This window comes from Bos indicus x Bos taurus, chromosome 23 (genome assembly GCF_003369695.1).
Source record: "Bos indicus x Bos taurus breed Angus x Brahman F1 hybrid chromosome 23, Bos_hybrid_MaternalHap_v2.0, whole genome shotgun sequence".
NCBI classification, from domain to species: domain Eukaryota; kingdom Metazoa; phylum Chordata; class Mammalia; order Artiodactyla; family Bovidae; genus Bos; species Bos indicus x Bos taurus.
This window is the reverse complement of record NC_040098.1, coordinates 4,106,508-4,119,230: the sequence shown is the minus strand read 5'-3', so window position 1 is coordinate 4,119,230 and position 12,723 is coordinate 4,106,508. Positions and strand designations below refer to the sequence as shown.

Below are 12,723 nucleotides of genomic sequence, written 5' to 3'. Positions count from 1 at the left end.
GCTTTTCAATATGCTATCTAGGTTGGTCATAACTTTTTTTCCAAGGAGTAAGTGTCTTTTAATTTCATGGCTGCAGTCACCATCTGCAGTGATTTTGGAGCCCAAGAAATAAAGTCTGATACTGTTTCCACTGTTTCCCCATCTTATTTCCCATGAAGTGATGGGACCAGATGCCATGATCTTCGTTTTCTGAATGTTGAGCTTTAAGTCAACTTTTTCACTCTCCTCTTTCATTTTTATCAAGAGGCTTTTTAGTGTCTCTTCACTTTCTGCCATAAGGGTGATGTCTTCTGCATGTGTGAGGTTATTGATATTTCTCCTGGCAATCTTGATTCCAGCTTGTGCTTCCTCCAGCCCAGCATTTCTCATGATGTACTCTGCACAGAAGTTAAATAAGCAAGGTGACAATATACAGCCTTGACGTACTCCTTTTCCTATTTGGAACCAGTCTGTTGTTCCATGTCCAGTTCTAACTGTTGCTTCCTGACCTGCATATAGGTTTCTCAAGAGGCAGGTCAGGGGGTCTGGTATTCCCATCTCTTTCAGAATTTTCCACAGTTTATTGTGATCCATACAGTCAAAGGCTTTGGCATAGTCAATAAAGCAGAAATAGATGTTTTTCTGGAACTCTCTTGCTTTTTCAATGATCCAGCAGATGTTGGCAATTTGATCCCTGGTTTCTCTGCCTTTTCTAAATCCAGCTTACTCATTTGAACTTAATTTAGACACATGGAGGAGAGTGGATGTCACACAAAGTAATGGGGAATATTATCAAGAGAATGTTTCTGACAACGATGCTTACTTGTTTGCTTTTATTCGTTTTTCATTTTACTGTGATAGGTTTTTTTTTCTTTTAAAAAGTTTTTATCGTGATGCCTTTTTATACCTGAATAACTGCTTTTGTCAAAAAAATGAATGACAGTGTTTATTTTTAAAAGGATATATAGGTAATGTACTGACAGCGTCTGGTTGGTGGTATCATTGACTGTCTTAAATAAAAATTCCTCCCTTAAAGAGTTTGTTTTTGGATGCTTGGTATCCTACCAGCCCAACCCTTCCTTCTGTCTCCTTGTCCTCCTGACCATTTGGTCACTCAGACCTCTCCCAAGAACAAGGTGCAAGGACTCTCCTGGACTCCCTCGGGCAGGGTAACCAGAGACTCAATAGCATAGGCCTCAACTTAAAGAGCTTTCTTTTTTTCCATCAATATTTTTCCTTTAAATTTCTTTTAAACCATTTATTCTTTCACTCACAAAGTATTTATTGAGTACTTATATTTGTCAGCTACTATTCTAAGCACTTGAAATACATCAGTGAGCAAAAGGAAGCCCTCACCTCCGCAGTGGGGCACACCTGCGGGCGGTGCTGAGATGAGGAAGGAAAACAGCCGAATGGGCTGAGAAGGACCGGTGGGGGCGGCCGGGGACGGGGGCTTGCTGTTCCTACTAGAGCGATCAGGGTCCTTAGTGAACTTGAGCAAAGGCCTGAAGGCAGGGAGTGAGCTTATCCAGACATGCAAAGTAAGGCTAGCGCAGGCAGCTTGGAGACAAGAGTCCTTTGAGGCCTCTTCTGAAGGCCTTAGCTTTTACTCATTTTTTACAAGTGAGGAGCCGCTGAAGGTTTCTGAGAAGTGCTGTGCTGTGCCTTATTCTGGATCACTGTAGCTGCTGAGCTGAGCACAGACAGTGGTGCAAACAGCACCAGACCAGATGGGAGGGCAGGGCTGGGATGTTGGCCCAGTGGGGAGTGAAGATGGGCCTGGGTATTCTCTGGAGTTGGAATCCACAGAGTCTGAGGTGTCTAAGGATTCCAGGTTTGTCATGGTACGATAAAACGTCTAATGAGGCCAGATGACCCCCTACAGCAGTTGTGAATTAGTTTTTAGAGTTCAGAGGAACTGGGATCTAGCCTTAGGGGCCTCATCTCTGTTCAAGTACCTTGACTTTGATCTCAGATTAAAGGCTGGGCTCCAGCCTTGAACTGTTATTATCCCCTTCCAGGTGCCCTGTGCATCCCCTCCGTGTACTGCTGGGCAGAGCCACGAGGAAACGCGAGCAAAGGCCCCGGCCCCGCCACCACTCTACTACTCCCTGACCTTCACGGTGGCCGAGCGGCCTCCATGGTCTTCTCATAACAGGAGGTTTATACAAATGGGGCTTGAAACGGTCTTAAATAACAATCATTTCACTCGAATTCCAACCAGTAGCTTTTAAACAGAGAAGTCATTACAAATGCTTTCATGAGAGTGGGTGTGAAAACGGTGAGGTTCACCTTGCCCCCTACACGCAGCTGGACAGGGCGGCTTTTTGTTTTCTGCTCTGTAGGCTTCGCTGTTGGCATCCAGACTCCTGTTCTCACCTCGGGAAGGTGCCCAGGAACCACGGCTGCGCAAAAGACCCCTTCCTCGCGGCGGAGGGCCCCGGGGCGGGGCGAGGGCGGGGCTGGCGCGAGCCCGCCCCAGGGCGTGGTCGGAGGCGGGGTCCCCGCGGGCCAGGCTGGGTGGGGCGTGGCTGACGCGAGCCCCGCCCCGGCCATGTTTGGGGGCGGGCCCTCCGCGGGTCGGGGCGGGGCGAGGGCGTGGTTGGCGCGGGCCTCGCCCCCGGGGCGTGCTCGGGGCGGGGCTGGGCCTGGCGCCACGCGGAGCCGCCCCACCGCGCCGCCCCCGAGGCAGCACGCGCGGTCGGAGCCCGGCTGCCAAGCCCTCGCGCCCTCACCTGGGTTCCCCGGTCCCCGACTTCGGGTTTGCGGGCGGCGCGTCCGAGGAGACGGCTGGCGCGTGGGGACGGCGGTGACCTCGGGCCGCCCGGCCGGCGCAGATGGCTCAGGCGAGGATCAGCGCTAAGGCCAACGAGGGCCGCTTCTGCCGCTCCTCGTCCATGGCCGACCGCTCCAGCCGCTTGCTCGAGAGCCTGGACCAGCTGGAGCTCAGGTGCGCGGGGCTGGGGGCGCGCGGGGACGCAGCGGCGGGCGAGGGCGGAGCGGCGGGGCAGCCTCGGCCCCGCTGAGCGCAGCGCAGCGCTGGGTCGGCGGAGCGGCCCCCCCACCCTTCGGCGGCTGGCCCCGAGCGCCGGGACCGCGCGACCCCGAACAGAGGAGGTCGGGGGGATGTGACTTGAGACGACGGCCGTGCCGCCGCGGAGCTTCCAGAACCTTCCGCGTGGGGCCAGGTGTTTCCGGCCCACTCCCCGCCGCGTGCGGTTTTAGGACCGGGGCCGGTTAGTGGTTTATGTGCTGGGCGACCGAGCTCTTTGCAAAACAGAAAAATCCGTCTGGCCTCAGGCCCGAGAGCAGCGGACAGGTGTCTCCCCAAGCGGCGCTCGGCCTCCCCGGGCGCCGTCCCACCTTCCCGGCCGCCAGAGCCCGAGCCGCAGCGCTCCCTCTCGGTCGGGGTGTCACTGTTGTCAGCGTGTCCCTTCCCGGTCGGGGTGTCACTGTGGTCGGCGTGTCCACGGCGGTCAGCGCGCAGAAGGAAGCTTTGGCGGCGAGGGTCGGGTCGAGGTCAGCGAGGATGTGACTTTGGAGCAGGGCCCAGGGTCAGGCGCGCAGAGGTTACCACCGGTCAGAAGGAGCTGCTGTCTCCCTTAAGGCTTTTAGTGCTTTTCTGAATTTGAGAAGATGCAGGAATCTGAGTTCCTTAGATTTTCCTGAAAACCTGAGAGCCTGTTTTGCCAGTTTTCCCAGAGCACATAGTGCCTCAACCCGGCTCTTTTCCTAAATTCTTTCCAGGCTGTGCTGTCAATTCCTATAGAAACCGGTGCGGGGACACTCCTTAGTGACAAATGTAGTCACCGGCTTGTATAGGATTCCTAAATAATTTGTAAGAAATTTGGGAAATAATTTTTTCTCTAACAGTGAATGAAGACTTCTGTGTACTTCCCATAACTGTTTATTGTCACTGAAGTTCGTGTAAATTGTGTGCAGGTGTAATTACAGGCAAATCTTAGCAAGGCGTCCAAAACTCCCTAAAACCACAGGGAATTTTTCCCATAGTTACCAGACTCTGAGTGAGCAAAGGAGTATATGTAAGACAAAATTTTAAGAAGGGCTGCATATGTGCTTTATCTCAAAACAGGACAAGGGGTCTGTTTGCTAGTAAAGTACATTAATAACCAAATGAGGCACTTACTATCATTTATTAATATTTATGTTGACTTTTGTCATTTATTGTATAGTTCTTTTTATTATATTATTACAGAAAGAAACAATATCTTCTCAGAAAATGAGACGCTCACCACCACCATGATTTCACGGAGAGTGACAAGGGTCCTTCTCCAGCTGAAGCAGGTGAACAGGCAGAGCAGCTCCTGTGGACGATTTTATGTAGCAGCGTTAACAAGTGACTCAGCGTCTCTGGTCTCAAGAACTTTGAGGGCATGTTCTCAGCCATTTCAGGGGGGCTCTTCCCTAGCTGGAAAGAAAGGATGTTTTCTTCCAGGCTCCGGCACAGGACACAGTTCCTTTCTTGAAGCTGAGTTATTGTTCTAAGACTTGATGCCTCACATAGGGCAGGTGCTAATCTTTAAAAGGAAGTTTCTTGTTTGAAATACTACATTCTAGGGCAACCCACTCCAGTATTCTTGCCTGGAGAATCCTAGAGATGGGGGAGCCTGGTGGGCTGCCATCTGTGGAGTCGCACAGAGTTGGACACGACTGAAGCGACTTAGCAGCAGCAGCAGCAGCAGCAGCAGGGCTTCCTTAATGTGAAGTGAATTCTGATTACCGTGTACAAGTGGTTAATCACTTGCTGAATTAACCCTTGAGCTGAGACTGATAAATGTGTGTTCAATTGTTCATTTTAAGGACTTTTCTAGTTTTAGACTGACGAGCTTTGCTTCTTTCTTTTTAAAAAAAAGTGATGCTGACAAAGTTAAGGAAGTGCTTTGGAAGGTTAAGTAAAAATAGAGTTTATGAAGGCACATGGGTCATGGAAGAGAGCACTGCGCTGTTAGAAACTAGAATAAGGCCCCGAAGATCAAGTTTAAAAGGAAATGAGACATTCACGTGTTAATTAATACTGTCATTTAATTTCATGTTACAGGTGGCTAATAAAGCAGTGTTCTAGGCATACTGAAAATTACAGACTGTACCGAGAGGTCTGGGTTTACTGTCCCTCCAATGTACGTTTCGGCAAAAACTTTCTCCACATGAAATCGAAAACAGAATTCTGCTCAGTGCTTCATGACCTGCCATGTGAACTGGTGTCCACGGTGTTTAAAGCGCTTTTAAATGTTTGATGGCATCTGACAAATCGCTGAAGAAACTCCAGTTGTTTCTAATGGGTTAGCACGAAACTAGACCTCCTTTTTTGCTTCCTCCTAAAAAGGTGATGTCTTTCTCTACGGGTTTTCGTGACCAGTGCAAATGGCCTCTGATTTTTCCATTTGTCAGTGGCTCCAAGCACTTTGCTCACAATTGTTACTATTTTAGCAGTGATCATAATTCATAAATGATGCCCTCCAACAGGTATTTTAGTTAACCAGCCTGACTTTACAGGTCCTGTGCCTTTTGGGAAATTATGTCACCCTCATTCTCCAAGTGGGAAATTGAGGCTTGAGAAGTTAAAAGAGCTCAGGAGGAGTGGCTGTAGAGCTTAATGCTTTATGCCTGAAGTTTTTGAGTTACTATGTCATATTTCAAAGTGTAGGAATAGTATATGATTTTACTGAAAGAAGTGAAAATTCCACTTAGATCTGGATTTAGATCAGGGGCTGTTGAATGCCATCTCTGCAGGCTGTGAGTGGCCCTGAAGCTCTGGCTGGTGGTGAAGATGCTTGGGCCATGAGGGTGTGGAGAGCAACCCAGGAGACGGACGGGACGGGGAGCCGGCTGTTGTCAAGTGTCCGCAGAGCGGCCTCCTGGGCGCTTGGCTGCCAAGGAACAAGGGAGCAGGGGCCGGGGTCCTTTAGCTGAGTTTCCTGCTGGGCTGATGTGACCCCCGGAGCCAGAAGACAGCACCCCAGTTAATACTGTGTCAGAGTCTGTAATTTAAAAGGTCACTTCTCATAAACTGTATCATGTGAACCTTCCAAAACCCTCCAAGGCAGGAGGACATCCATTATCTCCTTTAGCAGCAGTAAAGGTCCAGAGGGACTGGGCGGCCACCTGAGGCCGTCCTGCTCAGGACTAGCTCCTGACCCTAAAGCCGCGGCCCGCTTTAACACCAGTGTCTCAGTAGTGAGTGTTCCTTACTATTTGGGTGATGATTAGGAGCCTTGTTACTTACAGTCCTGAGTTCATACTGCTGAGTGCATAGAAACACCCGGAAGCTGGTGTTCACGCCCCAGTTGTGGGCGTGTGCTGCGTGTGGTGGTCCCTTGCTGACTGCAGGGATTGGTCCCAGGGCCCCTGGGTACCGGAGACCAGGGATGCTCCGATTTTTCCTAGAAAAGGGTGTGGGAGTCAGCCCTACATATTCATAGTTCTGTGACTCTATTAACTCATAATTTAGTCTGTGCTGTCAGTTGGTGAGTTAATCTCTTTACCACGTTGACTTCATTCAGTCACACATACCGTCTCATGATCCCCGTGTCATAAATTAGGAAACTGAGGCAGAGAGAACGTCAGCAGCTGCTCGAGGTCACTCAGCTAGGACGCAGCAGCGGAGCTGGCCCGCACCCGGCCCGGGGCGCCTGCGGGGCGGCCGGTGTGTCTCCCGGCACCTCGTCCCCTGGTCCCCGGGCTGCCGAGACCAGCTGAGGAGGCACACACTCCAGATTTTGTCCTCACGGAACATTCTGAACAGTTCCTCTGTAGTTAAAGCTTAGTTGTGATCTCATGCAGAGAGTTTTCCAGGAGCACAGCCCAGGCCAGCCTTGCTGTGAGGATCGGTTCTTTCCCAATTTGGACACACAGCTCTTGAAGGATCTGCTAGTAAAAACAGAGCTGCCCCCTCTGCCAAGGAGCATTGTCAAGTGATGTGTTAAGAAGGTGAAGGATAAAGTGAAATGGGCTAACGCTCTTGTGGGCAAAGTTCCAGGAGAAATCACGGAAGGGCGGGTGGGAAATATTTGAATATTCAGTAATTAACTGTTCTAAAACTAACGCAAGGGACAGAGACAAAAAGATGTGTATACGAGTTGAATTTAGGGCTTCCCAGGTGTTGCTAGTGGTAAAAAAAAAAAACAAAAAAAAAAAACAACCCACCTGCCAATGCAGGGGAGGTAAGAGACGCAAATTCAGTCCCTGGGTCGGGAAGATGCCCTGGAGGAGGGCACGGCAACCGACTCGTGTTCTTGCCTGAAGAATCCCATGGACAGAGGAGCCTGGCGGGCTACAGTCCATAGGATCACAAAGAGTTGGACACGACTGAAGAGACTGAACACAGCACACGTGAGTTGAATTAAGACCAATAGCTGATAAACAGTAACAAGATGACTTAAGCAAACTAAGTAGAGGTTCAGCTTTTGAAAATACTCGTTTGGATACTTGGTTGCATTGGGTCTTCACAGCAGCACACGGGCTCCTCAGTGTTCACGGCAGCCCACAGCATCTTCAGTTGCAGCGTGTGGGGTCTCGTTCCCTGGGCAGCAGGCCAGCCTGGACCCCCTGCACTGGGAGCTTGGAGTCTTAGCCACTGAACCACCAGGGAAGTCCCAGGTCCAGCTTTTTAAAATAAAAAACTAAGCCAGTGATGGAGTGCATACACTAGACAGATGTAGTTTCGAACGCCTCGAGGGAGAGGAAGGAGGAAGTTGCTAAGGAAACCGTTCTGCCAAAAGGACTGGCTTTTGAAAAAGGATCACCTAGTGGACCTGGGCCAGGGATAAAGAATGTTCAGGAGGTGAGGGGCAGCAGATGAGAGGGCCACGCTGCCGGAAAGCCCTGGGGATCCACATGCTGAAGAATGGAATTGTATCTTTGCTGTGAAATGAAGTTTACATAAAATCATATATTAAAAAGTCTAGAAAAAACAAAATCTGTTTTTCACAGGGAAAATGCCTGGCAATTTCTAACCTTGGGAGAAAAGTTCCGTCCAATTTCCTCTATATTTGGTTTCATTTAATGACAAAACATCTTTATATGACAGATTTATTAAATATTTTTTCTGGAGTGTCTCCTTTCAAGCCATTTTCTTATTAACAACTCCATGAACATACTATTATAAATTATTATACTTATTATTATACTTCTTTGTGGAACAATTTTCTCTTTATCATCTTATATTTGAATACAAACTCAGGAGTGCTGGAAAATTCAGCTCTTCTTTCATCATCGTCTCCTCTACCAGTGACTCGTGTGCCATTTCAATACTAGAGTCACTTTCGTAGCGCGTTTCTTGTTTGTGCTCACCCGACCCCTTTCGTGTGGCCCAGGCCGAGAGTCTGCTTGTGTGGAAGGTGTGAGCGCGCCATGCTTGCTGCTGGAAGGCCGTCTGATGCGTGGTCACTGTCCTGTAGAGTTCTCATGGTTCTGATTGCTTTCCAGCCACATTTGTCACACAAGGTTCTTACAAGCTCTTTGCTTCTACTGGCTCTTACAAGCAGAGTCCAACATATATTTAGTATCCCGAGAATTGAAACCCTGTGACTTTACAGTGTGTTGGTGCTATTTTGGGGGTAACAGGTGGGTGCCTGTAGGGGAAGAGGCCTGCGTGTGGCTGGGGTGGGGCAGGGACCCCCTTGTATGGCAGGAACATGTGCTAGAGGACTGGAGCTGGGTCTTATATTTATTTTGCATAAGTTGGTGACTTATTTACTTGTGGCACTTCAGACACACAGGGTTCTGTTTTATGATGATTTCACAGCCTCATTCTTTAGTCACTGTTGTGTATCTGTGCAGTAAGTGAATGTGTGTCTAGGTGGCGGTGGGGAGGGGAGTTGGGGCAAGTGGTGCTTAGGAATCGATTTCAGAGGCAGACAGTCTGCAAATCATTGAGGAAAAGATGGATTTAGGGTAGATAGTGTTGGGGAAGATGGTTCACTATTTGGAGAAAAAACAAAATCCTTATCTAATCATAAACAGAGGTGGATTCTGGATGGATGAAGACATGAGTATGAGAAAAGTGAAAGAGTAAGTTAATAGGAGATGCAGGCAAGTACGTCCCAATCTCAGGACGGGAGGACCCTGAAACAAAACTTCACTGCGAGAGCCAGAAGGCAAAACAAAACCAAGGAAAAGATGGGTCTGATCACTTCAGAGTAAGGCTCTGTGTTCAGTGAAGGACATCCCAGATACAGATTATATGGGGTTGGATGGGAGATAACTCAAGAGGACAGTAACCCCAGTTTAAATAAGAAAGAGCAAAATAGGCAACGGCTGTGAACAGGCTCACAGGGATACAAAGAGATGTCCAAAATTATTAGCAGTGAAGAAACACAGATTAAGTGCTGACACACCGCTTGTCAACTGGGGGACGCGAGTGCTGGTGGGGTTCCTGGGACCCAGGGGCGCCCCGAGCGCCTGCTCTGGAGAGGCGTCCCCAGGGCGACACACCCTGGGTCTCAGCTGTGCCACCCTGGGGTGGGCCTGTCTTCAGGGCCACGAGGGGACAGGAGTCGGGTGGGTGGTGAGGGGAGCTGGGGGCTGGGCAACAAGGGAACCCGGCGGGTCTTAGAGAAATATGCTGCTGAGTGAAGAAGCAGTGACGAGTAAACAAGTACAGGTTTTTATCTACAAATAGAAAAGCACTAAACAGAATGCTTGCCCTGTGAGCAGGGAGGCAACTAGGAGCCACGGGGCAAGCGGATGAAGAAGGAAAAAAGGACAGAATAGGAAAGAAGAGAGTGAAGCGTTAGGGGCGTGCCCCGATCATCCTGACAGCTGAGCTGGACGGAGAGGGGGACGGGGCGGGCGCACGAGGCTTCCATGCACTGACTGTGTCCCTGCCCGCAGGGTGGAGGCTCTGCGGGAGGCGGCCACGGCCGTGGAGCAGGAGAAGGAGGTGCTCCTAGAGATGATCCACAGCATCCAGAACAGCCAGGACATGCGGCAGATCAGTGACGGTGAGCCCGCGCGGGGAGCGGGGCGCACAGAGGACAGGAGCGGGTGGGGGGAGGCGTGACGGGGGTCGGGCGCCCCTGCAGCCCCTTCTGGAGAGAGGGCGGGCCGCCCCGGGGGGGCTGGGTGTGCCCCCTGACCGCCCCCGGGTCGTGGGGCTGGTGCGCCACGACCCTCACACGGCCTCAGTGGGTCAGCGTTTCTGCCCCTCGTCCTGGCCAACCAGCAGTGAACTTGGAAGGCGTTACACAGAGCGGCGCAGATTTCTTGTTTCCAAATAAGCAGAGGATGACCCAGCACCCTCCTCCTGCTGGCCAAGATTCAGACCACAGGCCGAGTTGGTCGGACGGGATGAGGTCAGCGCCTCGTTTAGGGCCAGCCTTTCTTCCAGGGTCTTGGCTCTGTTTCCTCCGCCAGAGCCGGGCACGGTGTGCTCACAGGCACGGGATGTGCCGCCCAAAACATGCCTCTGCCATAATGATTATTGGGGCTGGTCATTTTTGAGAAACCACAGGCACAGGAGCAGCTCTGGAAATAGACACGGTCACAGTTTTGTAAGGGAAATGTACATTTGAAACCTCCGCTTATAAGGGGTCTCCACGAAAACCTCACCTCTGGTCCTCTTTCTGGGGCCCTTGAAACTCGCCTCTCCCCTCATCTCTACCTGAGGATGGAGGCCTGGGCCATCTCCAGGAGTTACTCAGTTTCCCTGGGGGTCTCATGTATACATGAGCTCTACACGGTAATAAGGTTCTGGTTTTGTTTTTGCTTGTTAATCTGTCTGATCACAAGGTCTCAGCCAAAAGCTCAGAGAGGCAGAAGGAAAGGTATTTCCTCCTCTAGTGCACATAGTCCTGTAGATGCAGGGCACAATTTCCTGCTCTGACCAGCACACCCGCCCCAGCCTCTGCAGACACGATGACCACAGTAGTCACCTGGTGTCCAGGCTGATCCTCTTCACTGCTGATGCTGTTCAGTTGCTCGGGGGACTCCTTGTGACCCGATGGACCGCAGCACACCAGGCCTCCCTGTCCTTCATCATCTCCCTGAGTTTGCTCAGACTCCTGTCCCCTGAGTCAGTGATATCATCCAGCCGTCTCATCCTCTCTCGCCCTCCTCTCTCTCCTCTTGCCCTCAGTCTTCCCTGGCATCCTAAGTTAATCTTATTGCTAACAGTATATACCTTTAAGACATGTATAGGTGCTCGCAGGCTAGATTTAACCACACACAAATGTCTTAGTGTTCCTGACATAGATGTAGGTGTGTCTCATATTGATTCATATTTCAAACTTTTTATGATTAGGAGAACGAGAAGAATTAAATCTGACTGCGAACCGTCTGATGGGACGAACCCTGACTGTGGAGGTTTCAGTAGAAACAATTAGGAGTCCCCAGCAGCAGGAGTCCCTCAAGCACGCCACGCGGATCATCGATGAGGTGGTCAGCAAGTTTCTGGATGACCTGGGAAACGCCCGGAGTCACCTGATGTCGCTGTACAGCGCGTGTTCCTCCGAGGTGCCTGCGGGGCCGGTGGACCAGAAGTTCCAGTCCATCGTGATCGGCTGCGCTCTCGAGGACCAGAAGAAAATTAAGAGACGACTAGAGACCCTGCTTAGGAACATTGAAAACGCTGACAAGGCCATCAAGCTGCTGGAGCATTCTAAAGGAGCTGCTTCCAAAACGCTGCAGCAGAACGCTGAAGCCAGATTCAACTAGTGTTCAAACCTAACAGTCCTTATAAACAATCATGTAAAAACGATAAAGAACTATCTTAAATGATAATAGTTGTGTATGTCATATATAATTCATTTGATACTGATAGTTATTTCTGAAGAACAAAATATCTCAGTGTTGTTAGTTTTGTGAATAACAAAATTAGAAATATTTTGATTACCTTTCTAGAAGTTTTTAGATTGAATTCTTGTCTTCTACTAGGATCTAGCACCTCCTATATATATATTTTACTATTCTGTGGATAACAGCATGTGGGGAAACAAGTGCTTGGCTCGGAGCAGACGCATTATGGTTATCTCCTGGACTTTGTCTACAGACACGTGGGCACACAGGGCTTTCGGCTGACCAGCCAGCCTGTCCCTAAAGCAGCCACACAGTGACTGACCGCGCCTCTGCTGTGAGCCCGGCAGTGAGCTTGGAGGGATGGGAGGGAACCTTCGCTACATCACATCACCTTCATTCAGCAGGTTTTTAGTCATCTGTATCAAATTATTTTGAACTTAAAGACTTACGCAACTCCTAATATGCATTTCTTGGTAAGATGTGAAAACATGACATAAGATGGGAGACTCCGCCTCTGATTTTGCCACTCTACTACTTCATTACTTTCTGTTTCAAAATGCATCATTTCTTTAAAGTTTTAATCATTAGAGAAATACGATGTTGTAATTTGCCTTTAAAAAGAAAAATGCTGTTTTAAAGTTTGCTTTTAATTCTCAACTTACAAACCATTATCCCGTGTAGTTATACAATTGCCTCCCATTCACTTACTGAACGTTTAGGTGGTTTCCAGTTTGTTGCTTATCAATGCAACAGATTTACGCACACCGAGCTTTTCCCTTCTTTTGTTTCCGATTTTCTTTATATAAATTGCTAGCAACTGGTTTTACTGAGTCAAAGGGTGTATGCATTTTCATGGCTTGATATGTTTCCAAAGTTTTTTGTATGGGAGATACCAATTTATATGTCTTCAATAATTAAAAAGTAGCTGTTTCACTGAAAACTTTTCAGCATTGAGCATTTTTCCTAATATTACATATGAAATACCTTTAT

General features: G+C 49.4%; 1 protein-coding gene across 1 annotated transcript; it reads left to right on the top strand.

Annotated features, from left to right (window-relative positions):
• The first annotated feature begins 2,617 nt into the window (after positions 1 to 2,617).
• Positions 2,618 to 12,673, top strand: BAG2 (BCL2 associated athanogene 2). The gene is made up of 3 exons (XM_027525374.1): positions 2,618 to 2,929; positions 9,832 to 9,941; positions 11,240 to 12,673. Exons 1-3 carry the CDS (start codon positions 2,817 to 2,819, stop codon positions 11,650 to 11,652), a joined length of 636 nt encoding a protein of 211 aa, XP_027381175.1. The 5' UTR covers positions 2,618 to 2,816; the 3' UTR covers positions 11,653 to 12,673.
• Positions 12,674 to 12,723: the final 50 nt, after the last annotated feature.

Bases quoted from the DNA above. Each gene is read 5' to 3' on its own strand.
- BAG2 (XM_027525374.1), top strand. From the start codon at position 2,817: ATGGCTCAGGCGAGGATCAGCGCTAAGGCCAACGAGGGCCGCTTCTGC. The intron at 2,930-9,831 runs GTGCGCGGGGCT...CCCTGCCCGCAG, and splicing joins CTGGACCAGCTGGAGCTCAG to GGTGGAGGCTCTGCGGGAGG. The intron at 9,942-11,239 runs GTGAGCCCGCGC...TTTTATGATTAG, and splicing joins CATGCGGCAGATCAGTGACG to GAGAACGAGAAGAATTAAAT.